At 34.7% G+C, this 24,601-nt stretch overlaps 1 protein-coding gene across 1 annotated transcript; it reads right to left on the bottom strand.

The window, feature by feature from the left end:
• Positions 1 to 1,222: 1,222 nt before the first annotated feature.
• On the bottom strand, positions 1,223 to 24,229 carry LOC138693194 (pleckstrin homology domain-containing family A member 3-like). Its single transcript, XM_069816932.1, has 7 exons — positions 24,077 to 24,229; positions 23,877 to 23,993; positions 20,320 to 20,472; positions 8,811 to 8,932; positions 5,285 to 5,449; positions 4,205 to 4,251; positions 1,223 to 1,761 (listed from the first exon to the last, which is right to left on the bottom strand). Exons 1-7 carry the CDS (start codon positions 24,114 to 24,116, stop codon positions 1,752 to 1,754), a joined length of 654 nt encoding a protein of 217 aa, XP_069673033.1. The 5' UTR covers positions 24,117 to 24,229; the 3' UTR covers positions 1,223 to 1,751.
• Between the last annotated feature and the right edge of the window lie 372 nt (positions 24,230 to 24,601).

Genomic DNA, 24,601 nt, shown 5'->3' with positions numbered 1-24,601 from the left:
CTGAAAACCCGGGTTCAAGTCCCGGCGACGGAGAGAATTTTTCTCTGTTCCATTACTCTTTCATCGTATGATGACGCAGAATATCTGCATGGAAATATCATATGTACTTCGGTACATTAAAATAACACACATACATATATTACTTTTTACATCTTAGCTTTCAGCTCACATTTTTCACCTTACATTTTATCTCATACCTTAACTCCTTCCTTACATCTTAACTTTAAATTACACTTTACCTTACCTTTTACTTTACTTCTTATTTTAAATTAGACCTTACCTTACCTAACCTTTAATATTTGAGGAGAAAAATTCGCTCCGGCACTGGGGATCGAACCTGGGTCCTTGGTTCTATGTATACGCTATGCCGAATTCAATCCACAGCGCCGGATCGAAACTTCCTCCTTCAATGTTTCCCTTTGTGGCCTGACTCCAGGTTAGGCATGTATGTTGACGTATATGTCCAATGTCAACTGCCATTATATTAGGAGCGCACTCAGCTGAGTGACTTGTTTGGCCTGGATTCCGCATTTAAGTGCACAGTAATCTGTACAGACGTATGCACTGCAGCTATGAGATTATAGATTTATTAATTTGTCCTACAGAATAATATCTGTATAATTGACAATTAATAGCTCAGTGGTCAGAGCGCTTGGTACGTAGAACCAAGGACCCGGGTTCGATCCCCGGTGCCGGAGCGAATTTTTCTCCTCAAATAATAATTGTCAATTATATAGATATTATTCTGTAGGACAAATTAATAAATCTATAATATTACCTAACCTTACCTAATCCTACCTTCCCTGTCAAATGAACACTAATAATGGCAAAACATTTAAGTTGAATAATTTCAAGGGAAAAATTGTTCCGGGGCTTGGTATCGAACCCGGGACCTTTGGCTGAGTGTGCCAACGCTCTTGTCGGGTACAGTTCCTGGGTAGTTCAGTCGGTAGAGCATTGGCACGCGCAGCCAAAGGTCCCAGGTTCGATACCAGATCCCAGAACAATTTTTCCCTTGAAATTATTCAAGTCAGCTTCACAGGGAGCTATACCTGAAAGCCAGATTTGAACATTTAAGTTAATGGACATCTGTAAAGGAATTAAAAGCATATTTATAGGAAATGTTTACTTATGACATCTAGTTACAATACAGTAACTCTGCAGACATCTTGTATTAAACTAGTAGGAATAAGGAATTGTTTGATGAACAATCACCAGGGAATAAAGATACAATCCTATAATAACCAATATATTGTACAAAATACTGAACTAAGAAACTATCAATCTGTGGTGATGATATGAAACAATTAAAAATAAAACAATACGTTCCACATGAATACATTTCTTTTTAAATATATAATATCCATGCATCACCAGTAACACATCTTTCTCGTTATCTTTTTTCCAATACTTCAATAAAACTATCAACTTAATGACTAATGACAACAAATATGGATTCTGACACATTCAATATTTACATTTCAAGGGAGCATGTGTCTGGATATAACTCCAAACACCACTTCACATATCGTATTCCACATCTGCATCACAGAAGACGTTCAAAGTGCAACTAGATACTAATTAAACTATGGAACAATTCTCCAGGACTGTGCTGTGTAGTGTTTGAGCATGTTTGACAAGTATCTAGGTTCTACATTCCAATGAACCGTATCAAATTCTGCTCTCACTTCTCACAGAATATCGTAGTTTTAAAAAATTCTTCTCAATATATTTTGTGACGCAGTAATACTTCAGGTTTTCCTGTAACAGAAAATACGAATTAACTCCTTAACTAAAACTGAAGAATTTTACAGCTGTGTCAGAGATGAAGTGACAATTTAGAGTTCGGATTTTTCCCTTTTTTTTTTTTATCTATTTTTATTCCCATATGTGAATGGTTGTGAAACTTGAACTCTCACTTTGAGAGAGGAGCAGAGATTAATAGTGTTTGAGAATAAGGTTCTTAGGAAAATATTTGGGGCTAAGAGGGATGAAGTTACAGGAGAATGGAGAAAGTTACACAACGCAGAACTGCATACGGGCTATTCCATCTCAAATCGACCGAAATATACAGAAAATTGACCTTGCAATTTTTAAATACAATGAAACTTTTTCTGTCCGTAGACAACTGTGGTATAATGCTTTGTGCAAAGTTTGAGGCATCAGAACTTAATAGTGTTTAAATTAATAATATTTAAATTTATCGTATTTTCATAACATTAGCAACTTTAAACTGTTGTGGCTCCGAAACCCTTTCACCCAATCATCAAAATCATGGTTTATTTTGATGCTGAGAAGTTAAAGTTTATATTGACATGTAAACAGTTTTTCTTACTTTTTATGGAAATGGAGAAATTGAGATTTTTCTTCATTACGACGCCTTTGGCAACGAAAAAAGATTTTTAAAATATATGGTCAGATTCCGCATTGAAAGTACAAATAAACACATTTTTTTACTGGTGGTACGTTGATAAGAAAGTATTGAAAATATCAAATAAAGAAAATAAATAGCGTGAACTAACCAGCTGACTGTGAGACGGGAGGTAGTCAAGACAAGCAAGGCCAGGAGACAAACACGTGATATTTCCTCTAGCAGTCGTGGCTGGGCTAGCTTTATCACAAGTTTTCATAAACACAGGAGAAAAATGACGCCCAATGCTCGCTTATCTACAGCTCTCGGCCATTGCGCCGTTCAAGTCTAGGCGTGTGAAAATAATCTATTTAATACCCTCGAAAAACTTATTGCCGTACCACTAAGCAAACAATGCCGAATCCCTCTTAATAATGCAAGGTTTTTTCTCAATATTTTTTTACATTTTTACAAATGATCAAAAAGCATAAAAACAAGTAAAATCAGATTATCTGTCTCTCTGTGTACAATAAAAATAAGGCTTATTTCTTAACATAACCTACCAAATGTCAGCTTCAAAATAAGCTCTCGTTAAATGTTCTGCAGTAAATGGTTCCAGAGTTCTGAGCGCTGAAAGAGTCTTGTTTTTATAAAATACGCTAAATTTGTCGCTCAATAATACGAAAACCGTTTGACTTTCGATAGTATATTTTTGAAAATACACTCCCCTCAGCACCTTGTATAAGTAGGGAAAAAATTAGAGTATAAAAAAAAATGTGAGGTTTTTTACTGATCGATTTCATATGGAATAGCCCATACATTGTATTCTTCACCTGACATAATTAGGAACATTAAATCCAGACGTTTGAGATAGGCAGGGCATGTAGCACGTATGGGTGAATCCAGAAATGCATATAGAGTGTTAGTTGGGAGACCGGAGGGAAAAAGACCTTTGGGGAGGCCGAGACTTAGAGGGAGGATAATATTAAAATGGATTTGAGGGAGGTGGGATATGATGATAGAGACTGCAGGTTCATTGCCACCCTTACAAAAGCCTGACATTGGTTCCTATCCTGTGCAAGATTAATCCAGTCTCTATCATCATATCCCACCTCTCTCAAATCTATTTTACATTTCTCCTGGGACACCCAGCATAGATTCTGTCTTTGAGACATAAAATTATGCAAGAAATTGATATTAGCAAACAATATCATATGATCTGTAAACACCTCAGTAACTACAAATAAATGAATGAAGTTGCACTATATAGTGCCAAGAAACAGGATAGAATACAAATCAAGTACTGTTGATAGATAACATTTATCTGCAGATAAAAAGAAGTAAGACTGGTCATGGTTTACAATTTATCTTTCCGCAATGTAAATACATTAACGAAATGTTTTGGAGAGATGGAAGAAACAAGTGAAAAGGAAACAACCGACACTGTAGTACAAGTTCTGGATTCTGCATCATGACAAAAAAAAATGCGCTAACAAATTGCTTCCTTACTGTTATGTAGTTTCTAGCGAAATTCAACATTCCTGTACTCCTCCATCTAACCTAGCGTTCCGATTTCACCTTATCAGACTTTTATCCGCTTTCCAACTTAAATTACCTTTAAAAGAAAAATGATTTCGTTTTTAAAAACTGCAAATTAAAAGAAATTTCTGCGTGCACTCAAGAAAGAGAACTTTTGAAGAGAGCTTCCATATATAGAAAGTTTGCTGAATTAGTTTTTATCATTTCCTTATTCTGAAATATTTTTTCACTATCTAAGAACAAAAAGTGTAGATTCAAAGAACTCGTGATCTCACTTATCTCAAAGAATACCGGTATCGTAGAAGTGAAACTTACTTGTCTACAGAATTTGTTCTCATGATGGGCATCGTTGGCTTCGTGCCCTGAAAGAGAAAAGAACACATTTTTGTAATATCTCATACTGGTAATTTCTTATCCTTAAAAATTGTACACAAATTAGGCTTTAACTTTTCAATAGTTCATAATTTTTAATTGTTTGTAATTCTGAATAATTATGTTCTGTTTGGATATAACAATATTTTAAAACCACACAAATAAATCCAGACAGCTTGAAATAACTGAAAAATAACATCAATCGTCGTATGTCTGAAATGTAAATAAAACAAGTGATTGGTAATTTCGTAATAAGGTACCAAAACTGTTTGCAAAACGAAAGTAGACAGTTTCAGGATATGAGTAAATATGACATTTTAAATACTTATATTTAACAAATTTTTGTATGAAAAATATGTATTCTGTGTTAATTACCGATGCTGAGAATATTTTCATCCTACAGATAGAAGCAATATAAATACTGTATGATGTAAGAGATAATGATGAGTCTCAATACCTTAAAAAAATGTTTAATCCACGACTATCACTGATAATCCCATGTACAGCCGATACAAAAAAAAAGATGCAACTTTTTCACATAGGCTATATTGTTCTAATGTTCCGAATTCAAATTCTCTCTGATTCTTAAGAATTAAACCAGTCCCCATACACAAGTACGTACTGCTTATAGGCTAACTGCCTCTAATTTATCTTTGTAATTCATATGACTTTGTGTATGTGTTCAGTTTAATAATAATAATAATAATAATAATAATAATAATAATAATAATAATAATAATAATATCATCGTCATACTACCAAGAGTCGTGTTTTAAAATAAGTTAAAAAGTGTCAAGCGATAATGGCGAAAATTTAAAAATATCACATAGCAGATAATACAAAGTTTAATTAATAAATCACTATTACCTAGTTATATCTCGCCAAAAAATTGTAATCTTGTAAAATCTTGACTTATTCCACATCTTAAAGCTTCAATGCCAATGTAAAATCTATGGAATAAAATAAATACAATACAAAACAATGTAATACAGCATGTCAAGTATAGAGCAACATGAAACTCACTTTTCCTTTGTTTTGGTTGGAGACTGGTGGAAGAGCTGTGTCAGTCACATGTTGGTGAGGAAGTTCATAAGTGAAATTGGCGTTAGATATCTTCATACAATCCTCCAAAGTTCTAATGAAGGTATCACAGGTAGCACCTAGCAAACTTGTTGCTTCATCCAGTTTCTGAAATGAAATACATTTTCTACTGAAAACATAACCTGCTGTTAAAAACAATGTTCCAATTAAAATACGTTTTATAGAGGACTGCTGCTAAAAAGAGAAAGAAGAATGCTCTGAAGCACGGGATTTTTAAAGCGAAATTTAAAATTCATTAAATTTATTAGATATGTACTCAATCTTTCTTGGGGTCTGTTAAATTTCGTCTTCATTATTTTGGTGAATATAAATCAATTTAGTCAATAAAGAAGAGCAGGAGCTGAAACAACATACACTATCGTCTCCTTTTATCATTCAGTGTGCCAGAACGCAACAAATTTTGATGGAGAAATTTCATGCTATATTGATTTCCGTAAAATATATTATACAGGATAATAGATTTTCAAAATACTGGGGATAGTAGTTGTACCACAATCCTCAGAAAGTTAAAATTCTAGATTGCAGGAAAATGATACACCACTTAAACAGACTGCATAAAAACATTACCTTAAAGTGGATCCTCTCCCATCATAATGAAACATAAGATTTCTTGGCAAAAAGGGTACCAAACCCCACAGTCTATACAATTATAACCAGTTTCATTGATTCTATGATGTAAAACAATGAATTAAAAGTAAACTTCGATTCATCCAGAAGTGACGTAATGAAGATATTGCTAATTTTTTTATGCTCGACCATGCCAAAATATAGTAATTATACACCTGGTAGCAGCCCTTTAATTGACCTCATTAAAGTACACCTATTCATTAAAGTTCAGGTGTTCCACCAATCAGAAAACACCATTGTAGCAATATGAAAGCGCAAGTATCGATTATTCTCGGATATGCAATCGAAAGACAACTAGCGAAACGTCACAGACGCTGGAAATCCAATACTGTCGCAGAAGGTTATGTTCTGTTACTATAATAATTAGCGTTAATTGTAAATAATATTCAAATAAATTCAATTTGTCATCTCGTTTTTCAATGTTTAAATCAATTTCAAGGTTATATCAAGATTAATGTTTATTTTACTCTCTAGATTATATCAAGATAAATGACATTTGTTTCTGGGAAAAAATCAATACTTTCGCGTCTGCGCACATCTCACAATTTATGAGATATTGCACAAGGTCAGTTCCGCTCCCCAGTCAGATGAGAATAACATGAATACTTATGAATATTATTAAGTTAGAAATATGGTCGAGCATAAAAGGTCGTATGAAACTTGCCTAAAATGGTAATTAAGAAGCTCGTATGAAAATTATGAAACTCGCTTGCGCTCGTTTCATAAACATACTCGCGCCTTAATTATTACCATTATAGACTCGTTGCATAATGTACTATTAATTAATTTGGAGTAATACCCTAAGATTCTCTGATTGAGGTTCTGGCTGATAGGTACATCTATTATCAGGCACTATATCTCACTTGACCATATGTGTCAGAGGAAGAGCTTATTGTCTGTATACATCTGAAGTCTGATTAGTGTAATATGGCAATGTAAGCAATGCAGAGGGAAAGGAACTAGTCACCCTACCCCATTATCTCCTGGCCTAGTTGCCTCATAAATGGTGCCTTCTTAGTATCACTTGTGAGCTTCAGATCTGTCTTCGAACAGGTGACTAAACAACAACAATGCCCTAAGAATCATGAAAATCTACAGTTGCAATGTTTAGACCAGGCGTTCTCAACCTGGTGCTCTTTCAATGTCATTTGGTGTTCTCGTTATGCAATTAAAAAAGTGCTTGCGAGCACGAATACTACTGAGGTCCATTTTTCAATTCAAACTTTGTTGTATGAGCCAGGACAAATAGTGTTCCTATCCATCCATTATACTATCCTAGAGACCTGATAGGCTTTCCGGTACATCACGGTGTGTAACGATTTTATTTCAGTATGGACTAAATAAAAAAAAATCAATATTATTAAGAGAATAATGTGGTTCCTCATGCAGAGCTTGAATTGATAGATCTCCAGTCCTTAACTCTGAAATATTTGTTTAAAAGGAGAAATTCATAGCTTTTGGAGAGCAGAAAATACGAGACTGAAGAGCATTTCTTTTAAATGTCTGGCTATATTCGGGACAACCTACCTATGCAAAAACACTTTCTCACTTATGAAATACCTCAAGAACAAAGCAAGACATGATTAACTAATTCACATCTGCAGGACGTATACGTGTAGCTACAAGCGACTTCTCCTTGGATATCACTGAAATTCTGAATAACACTCAAGTTCAAGGATATCATTATCCTGATAAGTGTTTTAAAAATTCATATATTTTTTTATTTATTTTATTTATGTGTTCATATAGGCCTTGTAAACCTATTCGATTTCATGGTGCTCGCTCACTTACTATTACATGTGATTCAAAAGGTTTAGGCTATGTTGACAGTGAACGTGTTTTATCACAGTATGGTGCTGTTGTTTCATGCAGACGATGTTATTTGGAGGAGGAAAATACTGAACTGTTCATAATGTTATCTTTTGAAAAATGAAAGGCAGAATGCACAAAGTTTCCTTTGGAAAAAAGTAGGTGCTAATCTGGAAAAAATAAGAGGCTAAAAATTCAGGTTCCTAGCCATAGATTTCATTCCCAATATACTCGGTCAATTTAAGAGAGCAGTATATTAAGATAATAAATGATTGAAAGAATTTTAGTTTTGTCCTTCAAATGTGCATAAATTTGATCCGAACAAATGTAATATTGTAAGATTCCTTTGCAGAACGAAAAGTTTGGGAATATAAGTAGTTAGATATGAACTTAAGTAAAGAGAGTCATATGAATGAAAATGAATACTATATAATGAATGTAATTGTGGCACCGTACACAAAATTGTGAGATCCACATTACATGAATGTAATTGTTGGCACGAAATATATCATATCATATACCTTTTAGAAGAATTATTGATCTTCTTTCGTCTCCAAATTAAAGGAGACTGACCAAAGCTAGAAGCCAATCTTTGAAATTTGGTATTTTTAAGCAATGGAAAATGTTTAATCTGAACCTCTTGTTAGAAGATAAATTAACTTATTAACTAGAAACATTTTAATAAAGGAACTTAAATACAGAAAAGAGTATTAACTTCATGGAATAACTATTTAACAATACTTTTAATGTAAAGGTTATCCAGGCTTGAAATTTAACGTGGGTGAATGACCAACGTATTTTCCGTGGAATCCTCATTAAGGAGAAAATTCTTTTATGTGCCATACATCTATGATGCCCACAGCTTTATCTCTCAGACGATTTTATGGTCTTTTAAATCGAGTTCCTTGGGCTGGGTTTGAATTTGCTAACACTAGACCACTAGATCTAACTTGTATCATAAGAGAATTCTATATTCAGGAAAATACTGTAAAGGAAGGACTCGGAAACTCACCTGCACTTCAGGTCCACCCTCTTGAGTGACAGCAGTCTTGACCATGTGGACTTGCTGCATTAGGAGATCGCAATAGAGTCTCAGTTCTGACTTCTTTGCTTTAAGCGTGTCAGGATTTGAATCTAAAAGTATATGTACCAAGTTATAGCACAGGAATAAATTGATTAAGTATTAGTATTTCTATAGTATGCAGAAATAGAAAATTGACCAATAATTGAAGACCTTCCCGAAAAAAGACTGTAATATAAACTATTGAAATTTGTAACTTAGGTGGAAAAAGTAATTTTGAAGCATTCATTTATAAAAATAAATTATTGCATTCAATACCAGAATAAACTTGTATCCTTGATTAGTCAAATGATTCTGCTAGTAAATAAATATGCCACTTAAATTATTTTCCTTTCTCCTGAAACATGAAATATAGTTTTGTTGGTTACATCCTTATTCCAGGGAAGTCTTCAATTATGTTACTATTTCATCTCGGGAGTACTTATGTACCAATACACATGGCTGACAATACTAAACAGGAATCATGCTCATGATTAATGGCTGTTCTTCAAAATAAAATACTTTCATCTATATACCTATAGAATAAGGTTACCAGATTTTTTTTTCACCATTTCCAGGGACAGAAATACCACTTTTAACGTTCCTGTTAGTTTGCTATTCATTTATATTGTTCTCACACACTTTAAAGAATTAAAATACTCATTTTATTTACACATTAAAATATTCACTCTATAGTGAGTGATCAGGTAAGAACAGTTCCTAAACAGCAAATATTGCCGTCTTGTCAGTGTTGCCAAGTGTTACCAGATATCACACGATCCTACGTATTGAATGACTTATTTACGGACCGTACTTTACCTTAATGTTGAAAGGTTATTCTAAATAATTCAATAATTAGTAACATATTTTCGTAGGCAAACTATACGAGAAAGGGATCAACATGTTAGGTATTTTGTCTGGCAATATGAAATTCATTGGTTTGACTAAACAATTGACTCACGAGACCTAATCTAAAAATGTATTTTGTTTGACCACATGAAATTGTTAGTACTAACTCCGAAAACTTACCTGACTATAGTCTTGAATTATAACCACAACCCAACACAAATAACTATTATGTATTAATATTAATTAATTAGTATGTTCAAATTTCACTAGCTTCAAGTAACCGGCTCAGAAATCTAGTACAATTTTAATTTCATGGAACTCCAGTACTGACAACATTTGTCTCATCTGCCAACATAACAGTTACAAAATCACTACCATTTGTAGTATTTATCAGCATCGAATCTAAACGAAGTTGGTAAAAGAAAATTCAACCTGCAAACAAGAAAATCACCAAAATCCACTAACATATGTAGTAATAGGGGGAAAATGGTTAGGTTTCACCCTTAGGATATGAGGTAAGCTGATCCGGACTATACTTAACTACTACTTAAGGGGAGTGGGTAGCAGTGCCTATGTAATTAAAGAATTTCAGTACAAAAGTTTAGTTCAATATTTCTAGACTTTTAGCATTCAGAGTGGAATAAAAATTTTCAACGGTTACCTATACAATAATTCATTCTGAATTCAATGGTATAAAAGACAACTAATTAGTTCCGTATCCAAGTGTAAAAGAAAGTCTTAACTGATAATCTGTTTTCCCACTCTGCTGAATGTACTTCATTCTTCAAGTGCACATTACTTACTACAATCTTCACTCATATGCCTTCTATTTTTTTTTAAGTTATCAAGTAATGTATATTCTAAATTCTAAAGCAAAATTTAGTTAAATACTTCAGCCTTAGTGAAACAGAAAAAATACTGAACTCTGATTAACAATTTTCGCAATTTTTTCAATGCATATATATTTTTTTTCCTTCGGTTATGTGTGTGATATTCTTAAACTCGTAGGTCTACTTTGTAGAATATAGGCTGCAGAAAACGCTATAACAATTTCATTTAAATTGATTCAGTAGTTTCAGAGAAAAATGCACTTAAGTTTGAAAAATATCAACTTATGGAAAACTGCATTACAAAAAAGGGATGTATGAATTACATGTGCCGCCAAATTTAAATAGACCATTTAAAGTGCTTCCTACATACAGAGATACTCTCTCAATATATTATCACAGTCTAGTATATACAGTCACGAAGCTCAATACGTAGTAAATATGCAAACATTAGATAGTTGCTCACCACTAGGATCGCTAATATCACCTCATTACAGACAATGCAAAATAATACCGGCGCAGTCTATTGTTTCTAGCACCCTCAAAACTCAAGCTTCGTGACTGTATATAGTGACTGTGATATTATATTGCTTAAAAGAGCAAGTTTTGTACTTTGTTTTTAAAAACAAAGTACAGAACCGGATTTTTGACCTCTAATCACTACCAGGTCCCCAAACTACTAATATTTTTCAGAAGAGTGTATTTTTAAGCAGATCTTCTCTGGATCCCAAATTTTTTAGCAAATTCTTGACAGGTCATGTTGAAATTGGTTAAGATAGCATGCTGACTCGAACAGTTTCTTAAGTCATTCTGGATTTTTGTGATGTCCACATCATGTTCACTGAAGAAAAAAAATTAACTTATTTCCATTACATTACTTCCAGGAAGACAAAGATGTCCACACTTGTGGAGTAACAGTTAGTGCATCTGGCCACGAAACCAGGTGGCCAAGGTTCGAATCCCAGTTGGAGCAAGTTACCTGGTTGAGGTTTTTTTTTTTTTTCGGGGTTTTCTCCCAACCCAATACGAACAAATACTGGGCAACTTTCGGTGCTGGACTCCAGACTCATTTCACCAGCATTATCATCTTTATTTCACTCAGATGCTAAATAATCTGAGATGTTGATACAATGTCGTAAAATAATCCCCCTCCCAAAAAAAGACACAGATAGTTTAATCAACTTCTGGAGTTGTATAAAAGGAATCATTTTCTCAGGGAAAAATTAAAAAATTTCAATCCATTTTGAGCAAAGAGTGGCATTTCTTCCTTCTTTTCTCTGAAGTCATATTTCTTCAAGCGAGAAATTTCATCAAATAAATCATCAATCAATCTATATTTGAACGGGAGTAATGGACTATCTCTTCAAATTGTTGTCTTTCTGGAGGAAATCTTAGATACAGATATCTTATCTTGTGAATAAATTCACCTGTCACTGAGATATTCAACAGCATTTTCATAAAATTATAAAAATCAACATTGAAAATCGGGAATATTCGAGAGTAAATTATTAAATACGGGGACAAATTTTGTCCGGGGACAAATTTTGTCCGGGGACAAAAAGCAAAATTCGGGGACTGTCCCCAGGAAATGGGGACATCTGGTAACCTTATTATAAAACTTCGCATTGGCATACATCTCATCAAATTACCTTTACTACCACACTGACAGCTGTAACTATCACTTCTTATTATTTCTTTAATAATAAGACGAACTTGTTTACAGTGAAGTGCCATTCATTATTATTAAATTATTGCATAATATTTTTCACTTATGACGTTTATGTAACTGGTAATTAACTACTTTATTTAAGTTTAAAATTCAACTATAATAGTACATTATGCAACGAGCCTATAATGATAGTAATTAAGAAGCGAGTATGGATGTTTATGAAACGAGTGCAAGCGAGTTTCATAATTTTCATACGAGCTTCTTAATTACCATTATAGGCGAGTTTCATACGACTTTTTATGCTCGACCATATTTCTAACTTGAAATTATTCAGATGTATACATTTTATTTGTATCTGACAAGATCGGAAGTGACCTTGTTCTAGGTCGTGAATTGTGAGATGTGCGCAGACGCAAAAGTATTGATTTTTTCCGAGGAACAATAATGTCATTAACCTTGATGTAATCCCGTTAAACTTGATATAATCTTGATTACTGAATTCGACATTGAAAAACGAGATGACAAATTGAATTTATTTGAATATTATTTACAATTAACGCTAATTATTATAGTAACAGAACATAACCATCTGCGACAGTATTGGATTTCCAGCCTCCGTGACTTTTCGCTAATTCTCTTTCGATTGCATATCCGAGAATAATCGATACTTGCGGTTTTATAACGGTACAAAGCTGACTTGTCATTGGCTGAACACCTGTAAGCTGAGTTGTCATTGGCTGAACACCTGTACTTTAATGAGTAGGTGTACTTTAATGACATGCATTAAAGGACTGCTACCAGGTGTATAATTACTACATTTCGGCATGGTCTAGCATAAAAGCTATTAAGAGAGGAGATGATATGAAGCAATAGTGGAATGAGAGTGGCAGTGAAAATCGAAGTACTGCGAGAAAACTTGTTTCATAGTTCTTTTGTCAACAACAAATATCACAGGCTTTGCCTAAGATCGAACCCAGTCCCGTCAGGGAAAGGTAATCTGATGAAGAATAGCTGAATCTTACACAACATTAAAAAGCGTTCAGTTCTTTATCATTATGGACCATTTAAATTTATTTTCTTATTCTTCTTCCTCCTCTTCCTACTATCATTGTTATTTTTTTTATTTCTATTCCATTTTGTAGTACTAAGAATAATGCGGTTACTTTTCTTTCACGACAAAAATATTCCAAATAAATATATTTCATTATTTTATTTCTATTTTTTATTCACTTTAAGTGAAAACATAAGACGTTTATACAGAAGTCATATTATAGGCTAATATATGTATATCACATATATGAGCCTATTAAAATACATGCATCTGAAATTAAATTGAAAATTTGAGACCCCGGATATGAAGCAGCTGCTCACAACTATAAGTACCCTAATGACAATTACATTTTAATTGCTCCTGATGATAAATATATCCTTGTATTGTAATGCTGCAATTTATCATTGCAGACGTAAAGCTTTAATGAAATTTTCGACCTCTAAAATATCCAGCCATAGTAGAAGAGAGTGGCTGCTTTACCTTGGTAGCGGCACTATTTAGTTTCCCTTACATTCCTCATGGTGTATATACTGGCTAAGATCTCTGGCCATGGGATAGCAATGTAATAATACACAATAAATATAAGACAATTACTGAACTCATATAGTCCCTATGGAATAGTTAAATTTCCGTTGCATCTGTCAGCCAATACGAGAAATTGCAGTGATTGTATCATTGAAATGAATCTTTCTCGGTATATTACGCAACAGCAAGTGTTTATGTACTTACTAATTGCCTGATAATTGCTAATGGCTTGCAGGTGTCAAAGTTGTGCATAATCTTGTTAGAAAATTTAAAGTGACTAGAAGTGTACAGCAGAGTGCGTATAGGTCAGTTTCTGTCAGATGCGTTTCCAATTCACTGTGGGCTAAAACAAGGAGATGCACTATCACCTTTACTTTTTAACTTTGCTCTAGAGTATGCCATTAGGAAAGTCCACGATAACAGAGAGGGTTTGGAATTGAACGGGTTACATCAGCTGCTTGTCTATGCGGATGATGTGAATATGTTAGGAGAAAATCCACAAACAATTAGGGAAAACACGGGAATTTTACTGGAAGCAAGTAAAGAGATAGGTTTGGAAGTAAATCCCGAAAGGACAAAGTATATGATTATGTCTCGTGACGAGAATATTGTACGAAATGGAAATATAAAAATTGAAAATTTATCTTTTGAAGAGGTGGAGAAGTTCAAATTTTTTGGATCAACAGTAACAAATATAAATGATACTCGGGAGGAAATTAAACACAGAATAAATATGGGAAATGCCTGTTATTATTCGGTTCAGAAACTTTTATCATCCAGTCTGCTGTCGAAAAATCTGAAAGTTATAATTTATAAAACAGTTATATTACCGGTTGTTCTGTATGGTTGTGAAACTTGGACTCTCACTTTGAGAGAGGAACAGAGCTTAAGGGTGTTTGAGAATAAGGTGCTTAGGAAAATATTTGGAGCTAAGAGGGATGAAGTTACAGGAGAATGGAGAAAGTTACACAACAAAGAACTGCACGCATTGTATTCTTCATCTGACATAATTAGGAACATTAAATCCAGACGTTTGAGATGGGCAGGGCATGTAGCACGTATGGGCGAATCCAGAAATGCATATAGAGTGTTAGTTGGGAGGCCGGAGGGGAAAAGACCTTTGGGGAGGCCGAGACGTAGATGGATTTGAGGGAGGTGGCATATGATGATAGAGAATGGATTAATCTTGCTTGGGATAGGGACCAATGGCAGGCTTATGTGAAGGCGGCAATGAACCTCCGGGTTCCTTAAAAGCCAATAAGTAAGTAAGTGGTGTACAAGAAAAAAAAAAAAAACATATGAGGAACAACATGTTTTGATCCAGAAAACTCTAAATTGTATAAAACTTAGTATGGAACATTTTTAAATAAAACTATTTATTTCATGTTTATTTTTTATGTAAAACAATAGGTAGTAAACAGCAACAGTGGCTCAGTCGATTCACCCTGAATTTATAACTCGTATTGGGAAGCCTGTGGTCCAGGCAACACCAGGTGTTTTCTCTAGGTACTCCTGTTCCCCTGTGACATCCAAACAATTCTCTATTATCATTAATTACGATTGTAATGTAGACCCACTTCCTATGGCGCACTCTAGTCTCTGACGAACTAAGTAGTCTACACTTCTCTGCACTAGTGATACCTAGAGTGAATAAGAGCAAGTTAAGGTCCCTGCCATTATAAAAAATGACAGTAATGATAAATGACTGTCCAACAGATTCATTTGCAACTATCTTGCAGGACGCATGACAGAAGAAGTAAGCAAAGCTGCAAATAGTTACAGTACTTCTTAAAAGTAGGGAAAAAACAGGCACAATATATTAGCATATAGCATTAAAAGTGGCAAGAGAAGGTACATTACTATTCTGCAGAAATCGAAATTCCTAACCTATTTCACATACTTCAACAGAATACAGTTAATTTTCTAACTGCTTATGAAACAATCACTCGAGTTAAGAAAAATGAAGACAGAAATAAAGGGAAAAGAAGAAACTGAGAAAAAACTGTACTACACACAAAATTCACTTAGCTATTCACTTAATTCCATTGTCTAGAGGAAAATCTTTAATTTGGGACTCCACTTGCGTTGACACTCTAGCTCCATCTCACTTGCCGAATACTTCCAGACGCGCAGCATCTGCTGCTGAATTAGCCGTGAAGAACAAAGTCAATAAATATGCTCATCTTTTAGACAATTATATCTTTGTCCCATTTGCTGTGGAAACCTTCGGTCCTTGGAGTCATGACGCTAAAGTTTTGGTATCTCAAATCGGCCAAATTTTGATCTCCATTACTGGTGATCGCCGTTGCACTACTTATTTGCGTCAACGCTTAAGTATTGCTATTCAACGCGGAAATGCAATGAGCGTTTTGGGTACTCTTCCAGAGTCCAGCTCTTTGGACGAACTTTTTCTCCTGTAAAATTTTTTATCTCTATGTAAATGTTTATATTTAGTGTTTAATATATGTGTAATTGTAACGGTGAAAATATTGTTAATCCAATAATTTTTTTATTTATTTATTTTTTTTTTCATAAGTGTATATTATTTTTGGGAGTGTTTTTGTAAGTAATTTTATGAGGTTATTGATATGCTGATAAATTATTTGTAATGATATTTCAATCGACAAATTGAAGAAATTTATAAATATATTATTTTACATAATTTATTACAAAGGTAATTAAAGTGCTTTCAAAATATATTTAAAAATATTGACGTTGTGAATTGTCCGATTTCTGGTTTGCATTCTGTTTATTTTAACTAGCTTCTGCTTCTTTCACCATCAACACATGCAATTTTATTATTTTTATGCATTGGGGTACCCAATAGCACAACAGACATGTAAGAAGAGAAAATGCAGGATCCATGAGGACAACAATGACAAAGGCTCTACTCTGGATCTGACAATCTAATAAGCAGCCTGTTAGATGCCTCTCGACTCCAAAGCCTTGTAAACAACTGTCCGAAGACAGGTCTGCCACTTATGAGGAACTAGGCCAGTTCCTTTCCCCCTCCATTGTATACATCGCCGATTAGCTACATATTCCACTAATCTGACTTCAGAAGTGTACAGTTATTCTTCCTCTGACACATACTGTCAAGTGAGATGTACTGCCTGCCTTATCGGTGCCACTTACGAGGTTCAAACCTGTCTTTGAACAGTTCACTAAACAACATCAACTAAGTCAGTGTAGAGTAGCCTAATTAATTTTTGTACAGTATTATCCTAACTCAAGCATCACATTCATAAAAGCTCTTAAAAAGTAGTCTACTTTAATTAGTTTTAACTCTTTGGTACTAGACCACTCTCTTAAAATTTGTTCAAAATGACTATTTCAGTAATATGTGATTTAACTGTATTCTTCTTTCATGTAAAAAAAGTTTTGTGAATATTCTGTGTCACCTTCTCCTTAAAAATATCTAAAATCGGTTCAGCTCTTCCCCACTTGAGTAGTACCCCCATCCCTCTATGAGTGCCACTGCATGGAACTACCATCCAATGCTAGGAACCTAGTGTCGCAATTCTTAAGTGTATAATCAAACAGGCTCTAAAGGCCAACCTGATGAGTTTATTGGGAGCTTGGAGATACGCAACAGCTATGAGATGGGTCAAGCTCCTTATTGCGGAATCATGACCTGACTAACTTCAAACAACTCTTATGCCCACGTGGATCAATGTCGGTTAGTGTAACCATCGGTTAAAATTGTCACCTAATCCCTGATTAAGCATTTTTATGGTGTATCGACCTCGGTTACAACTTAAATAGGAGGTTAACCACAGTAATCTCTAACCGGCCAAATACGAGAGGTTAAAGGAGATAACCAGCGATTAATAGAGCAAGTAAAGCAAAATGGCGACCAGAGCCACAGTTGAATATTTCGAAGACGATTATTATTGTACAGTACTTGAATCACTTGGATAGAGCGTGAGCGTGAAGATTCTTTAGTGGAAAGAGAGAATTCTTACAAGGAATTAGGTGACAGAAAATTTCATGAGGGATTTCGTTTACCAAAATATACAAATGGATCACTTGAAATAACACAAGAACAGTCATATTTCTCCTACGGATCGGCTGCTTATATTACGATTCTATGTAACTGTTATTTTCTGTATTTTAAGAGGGAATACTCGAATACCGGTATCTCTTTCTCTATGTCACTGGCTGAACAGAGAGGTTATGGATGGATCTTAGGATAATGCACAATTCCCTGGTGTAAATGGGGTCCAAGATCGTACACACATTCCTACTAATCTACTGCATCCTTTTCCTTTATGGATATTCCATTTCTTTTATATAATACATTTAAATCTAGTAATTAAGTCTATCGATACTTCAACCTCACATTGGGATATAATCATTTTTGCATTCAGTTTTCCATTTTGTACGATTTTAACCTAACAGTACTGAAAAACAAAGAAATGGAACTCGCAAATATAACAGCGCCCAAAGGCAAACAAATGGAACGCGAAAATGTAGGATACGTTCATTTCGATGTAGAACATATTGAGCACAGTCGTTTTTAGACGTTAACTATTATCTTTGCAGCGGTATGGTGCTTTCCTTTAGTCATTTTGTAGAAACAATGTACCATTATAGACTTTACTCCAGTTAAATGAGGTGCCAGCTAGCCATGTTTTAGTAATCGGTGATTATGAATGGAGCACAGAAATTACATTTTAACCACGGCTGTTTAACCGTCGTTTCGTAATCTATGATTACTGCGTTTTTAACCGATGTTGATGCACTTCTCCACTAGCCCAAGCAAGGAGAAGCTTAAGATAAGTAACCAGACTTCCGACCAGACACTGCCATCTGAATAAGCAGCTACATATATTTAGGTCTCATAGAGGACTCAATTTGTACGAAATGTGGGATGGATGTTGAGTCATCATCTCACACTCTGCTGAATTGTCCAGGCTTAAGCCATGTCTGGCATCGATACCTCAGGAGAAGGAGAATCAGGAAATCAAACCCAGCAGCATCGGGAAGCTGGTCACCCACTGCACTCTCGTGGGATGATTTCTAGTCTATGGGGCGCACAATGGGCCATTCGTGCCCAAATGCTTCAGTAGTTGTCAACACCCTTAGATAGGAAGAAGAAGAAAAAGAAGAAGAGGAAGAAAAAACTTCATAGTTATACTTATAACCTACACCAAAGTAAAGGGTCGTTCAAAAAGCGAGCCAGTTTTGATATATCAAATTATGAACTTTATTTTTTCAAAATATTTTAAATTAGGACATAAACATGTCCAATTCACCTTCCCATTTCAGGTATGGAAAATGATGTCGGGCATATGACCCACTCTACTGCGCTGGCATACAAGAATTCTGTCCGTGAAATTCGCTATGACTGCCTGACAAATTTCCACTTGAATTTCACCAACAACTCGTCGAATTTCCTCTTTTAACTCGTGGATGTTTCGGGGTTTATTGACATACACCAGTGATTTAAGATTACCCCGTAGGAAAAAATCGCATGGTGTTAAATCACATGACCTTGGTGGCCATTGGTAGTCACCATTACGCGAGATGAGACGATCAGGGAACTGCTCATGGAGCAACTCAATTGTTTCACGGGCAGAGTGACTGGTGGCACCATGGTGGTAATGGAAGAACATTATATGTCTAATTCTTGGGAACAGCGAAGAACCGATTTCATTGGACTAACTGTCACGAACCACACGTTGTACAATAAAACTGCTCCATGGCTAGACACACAATGACGAAATGCGAGAAATTCAAACTGAAGCAACAATTGGAATGTTTTATGGATATCGAAATGAAATAAAACAATCTCGACAACCGACAAACAAAAATTGGTGCCCTTTTTGAACGACGCTTTATATCATCTCAAATTATTATGGTTGACAAAATATCGTATTTACTCGCGTAACAGACGCCATTGTATAATGTAAGCATTCCAATTTTTGACAGTGATATGTAAAAGGGAAAAAACCCCCGCATAATGTATGCATTATATTTTCAATTGTCACCTAACTTATGGTAATATACAATCATAATGTTGTATGCACTTCTCAAGTTTAAATTTTTAAAACAGAGTTAATTAATTACGATTGGTTCTTTTTAAAACGCGAAAATAGATTGTGACTGTTTTTTTAATAGTTTAGAAACTTTCAACGTGCTATGAGCAGCATTAATGTTCACTGTTGTCTCTAGTAGTGTTGCTTGCTTCAGCTGTGTTGTGGTTATTATTATGCTAGAATTTTTATACATTTCATACATTATGCACTTTACATTATTACTGCTCATAAGCATTTGATTAGACCTACTGATGCTCTCGAATACGAACAATCGATCATTTTCAATATTACTTGAATGTCCGATATCGAAACCGGCTGTGATTATCACGTGGAATGTCAGGTAACTTAGTTATAATTTTCTCCTCTAAAATTGTTCCCTCACATATAATATGCACCCTGGATTTTTAATGCAAAAATTATGGAAAAAAAGTGCATCTATTACGTGAATAAATATGGTATAGCAGTTATAAAATTGTCTCACATTTACAAGTTACAGTACCTGAATCTTTTCTGTTCCTTGTAGTAACACAAGCTTTTGCGCTGCCAAGTGCCACAAGCCATTGCTGTCTTTCTTGCGATGTTGCAGCTCTTAAATATATATGTTGTTCCCCAGGAATTACAAGATCCATCCGAGTATTATCAACAGGATTTACTGAAACGAAGTAACTTAGTTTAGGAGCGATTTATACCTGTTTGTAAGTGAACATAACTCGTGTTCATATTCGTCAGTTATCACAAAACTTGCCCTCCAACAATGTTCAAAGCTCGATTTAACTAAGAAGTAACGATTAACACATAAATGTTTAATAAACAGGGAAGCTAAGATTTTCTTAAAGGATCAATAACGTACAGTATCGGCAAAAAAAAACCGGACTGATGGAGTAATCAAAATCCCCGAAATGAGCCACTGCGCATGCCACTCCCGCATTCATAAGATAGCGAGTAATCTATTGAAATTGTTGTAGTTTCGACTGGTGACGTAGTCCATTTCGAAAGCCATTAGAAAATAAGCTGGTAAAATTCATGTTCTGGGAATAATAAGTTAATTTCGTAAAATATCGCTGCAGTCGAAAAGTATTATGAATAAATTTGAATAAGGAACAAAAAATGTTTCCTTCCCAGGCAGGATTCGAACCACGAAGGTCTTAGTTAGCAGTCTATCGTGCTGTCACTGTGGACAAGGCTCTGAAATCTGCTACAAGAATCGGTCTGGTTTTTTTTGCCACTACTGTACTTCATATCCATGTCATACCATGTTAAAATTATCCAGTCACAAGCAACCTATTACAATACCAGAACCAGTCTCAATGCACTGTAGGCTACAAACCCATGTGCTGCCAATCATGGCGGAATTCAACTAAATGTAGATTAATTTTTAGTCACATGGCTTGTAGCAGAATGGTCATAGCCAAATGTCAAAATGTAGCTGAACTAAGACTCGATCAAATGACAGTCTGTGAATAACACTTTCTTGTACGAAATTTATGTTCACAAATTCTAATATTTGTAAGATGACCTCAATAAAATTATGACAATATATAAAATATAGGTTACGAGCTGAATTCCGAATGCTGCTACCCTCATTTATAGCAAGAAAAGCATTTCTATTTTCAGTTTTATTTCCCTGCTATGTTAATAGGCATAGTACCTATTATTCAACTGGCAATTCTTGTATGCCTATTTGTGAATTCGCCAACACTTGACAGGGTCTTTATAAGGGAACGCCTACGCAACAAAAATAAACCGGCCTTACTCCAATAAATAACACCTCCAACACAGCCAACTTTACACTTTAAAACTATAGCATTGGTCTATGGTTCCCTTTCTTATTCAAGAATAAGGCCTCTCTCAAACCATCTCCAGATGTGCAGCTCTTCATGAATGGACTTCTGTTGACACAATGATTACAATATTTTGCAACAAATCGACAATGAGCTAGATATGCGTGGGGAAAGCTAGTTTTTAAAATGGAGGGCTTGTGTTTTATTGTTATTTATTTGCTTTTATGATATCTTCTGATTTTGAACGTAACTTAATTCTGGCACAGTGAAACCTGTTCAAATCGGAACCTGAATAATCCGGAATCCTGTCTATTATTGGTGCCGGCGAAATTTTTATGTATTATGTGTAATTTTTCCTGAATAAAACGGAAACTGTCCAATGCGGAAACGGAAACTGTCTGTTACTGTTCAAAACGGAAACGATATTTTGGACATACTATATTTTGTAATTATATTTTGACACAGCGTGTAATTTCAAGGAATATACGAAATATGTAGGTCACTAAGATAAAAACAAGTTTTCTTTGCAAAATTCTAGAGGGTACGAGGGTGTGTTGGCCTGTCAGTCATAAATTTTATTACCCTGTTGACGAGTCCCTTTAAAGATTTTCAATGCTTCACACCCGTATACTGTCGTAGCTAAACAGAGCCCAAGTGTAGTGATTTCCAGGTAAAAAAGAAAAGTTGCATAAAATGTGGCATTAACATTAAGTGATGAAGTAAAAGTTATCGAGATAAAGTAAAATTAGAAACAAAGTCTATGTGAAATAATATTGAAGTACAGTTGTGGAAAAGTCAGGTGTGACACTTTAAAAAATAAAGGTCATAATGAGTGAGTGGCATGCGGCCAATATTGGTGACACAAAAGGAACCAGAAAGCAACTGTTTATGTGAAAATAAATGAACTGTTGTGAGAGTGGGTTCTTCATGACCTTTCAAAGAACAAGCCAATTTCTGGATCTGTTCTGCAAAGCAAGCTATTGAACTGGGAAAGAAATGAAATAAACCAGAATTCAAGGCTTCTAATAGATGGCTCCCAGTCTAATTAATTAATAATGTGCAGTGATATGCAGTACAGTATGAGAGTATAGTGTTAGATATTAAATATAATGAGATTAGTAAACTTTAGTAATGTTTAATGACTAATGAGTGAGTTACGATAATATTTATACAGAAAATGAGATTTTAATCAAGATGATTCACCAACGTAATAAGCAACAGAAAGCTGATTTAATGTGATGAGTGTTAAATGGAATATTTTGTACTTCTTGCAGTTTGGGACATGCCATTTTGTTTTTCGTGTATATGAATGACAAAATATTCAATTTTAATGTCATACCTGAATAATACGGAAACCTGTCCACAACGGAAAAAAAATTAGGACCGTGTCACTTCCGTCTTGAACAGGTTTCACTGTATTTGTAGCTGCATTTCGGGACACTTGTAGCAGACTCGCTTGTATTGAGTTGGCAACGCCAACAGACGTTGATTTCGCGCCATCCTTCCTGAGAATAGCCTACGTTAATATCTTTTTAAGAAAATTTCATATTTTGGGGATTTGGATTTCATATTTTGCCAAAATTTTCTTCATAGGCTTATTTTCTCGCTCTTCAGTAATAACAATGAAATGTGTCTGCGTATAAAAATTGGCTAGAGAATATGTCATATTTCCCTGTGATCAGAACAAGGCTCAAATCCAGAAATCTCTTGAACGTATTATTTCAGCGTGTTTAATGTCCCAGTATCTAGCCTGCAACTTGAATGTAATTTAAATATATTTTGGCTAAAGTGCAGAATACAAAACGTTACATATATGTCATGTTTGATATGAAGTAACTATGGACACAATAAAAAAAATCGGGGAATAAATAGTATTTTCCCTGGACAAAAAAAGATTTACGTTCCCTTGCATCATAAATAAATCAGTCAATTAAAAACGAGTACTTTTAATTCGCATAGCCTAGGATTTTGCTCATTTAACATATTTTAAAATTACTATCACTGTCAATGAATTAACTTGTGCCAGGGCCTATGAGTTCGTTAGTTGGAAACTGCATTGTCTTTGCCTTGGACCCATAAAGTTACCATACTTTATAGGATTATGTGATAAATTTCAATGTTGTAAGTTCAGAAATAATAACATACACCAATATTGACAAACTGGTACTGACAAGTGAATTTTTCGAACACAAATTTGTACATTAAGCTAATTATGAACAAACGAACGATTTACTTGAATCTCAAAACATGTATGAGTTTATGAACTTATATTTACCTATAATTTCACAGGCTGTTACTTTCATGGAACCTTTGCAACCCTGGTTCACTTCTTCTTGAGATTTGTAATATGCCAACACACCATTGTCAAGAATAAACCATCTTGTTTGCCATCCTGAAATAATCAACGTGTAACTTTCATTAAATTCGGCTATTATGCTCATATATTACATTGCTGCACAAAATTATGGTGCTTACCGCTCCAGTAATTAGTCCATTTCCATAAAACTCCTTCCATTACATTAAAAATACACTGTCAAATTGACAACACACATCCATCGGCGAGATGTTATATTCACAGCCTCCTTGAACACCATATGACTCTGCAGCACGCTCAACACTCGAAGTCGAATGGAATGATAATTATCAAGGAAGCTTATACTAATTTTGTGTTTTTACTGGTTTTTACTATGGTAATGACAAAAAGTTCATTTGGTAATGACCATAGTTTTTGACTCTGAAAAGGACCTACTTGATATTTTTTGTAATCGGCAAGTTGAGGGAACAATTTTAGAACACACATGCACGGAACTCATTTCTACGATGGGAAACTCAACGTGCATGCTACAGTATTTGAGCTATCAAATGCCCCATATGATCCCAGATTAGTGATGGGTAGTTCGCGAACGATTAGTTCGAATTGAACTAATCGTTCAAGTGAACTAGATGAACTAGTTCGAAATTTTTGTGGAAGTCGTTCGCGAACTAGATGAGTCGTATCTG

This window comes from Periplaneta americana, chromosome 17 (genome assembly GCF_040183065.1).
Source record: "Periplaneta americana isolate PAMFEO1 chromosome 17, P.americana_PAMFEO1_priV1, whole genome shotgun sequence".
Taxonomy (NCBI): domain Eukaryota; kingdom Metazoa; phylum Arthropoda; class Insecta; order Blattodea; family Blattidae; genus Periplaneta; species Periplaneta americana.
The sequence above is the reverse complement of the archived record's forward strand: the minus strand, read 5'-3'. Positions and strand labels throughout refer to the sequence as shown.

Bases quoted from the DNA above. Each gene is read 5' to 3' on its own strand.
- LOC138693194 (XM_069816932.1), bottom strand. From the start codon at position 24,116: ATGGAAGGAGTTTTATGGAAATGGACTAATTACTGGAGCG. The intron at 5,450-8,810 runs GTGAGTTTCCGA...ATTTCATTTCAG, and splicing joins AGGGTGGACCTGAAGTGCAG to AAACTGGATGAAGCAACAAG. The intron at 4,252-5,284 runs GTGAGTTTCATG...TTTCTCTTTCAG, and splicing joins CCAACCAAAACAAAGGAAAA to GGCACGAAGCCAACGATGCC.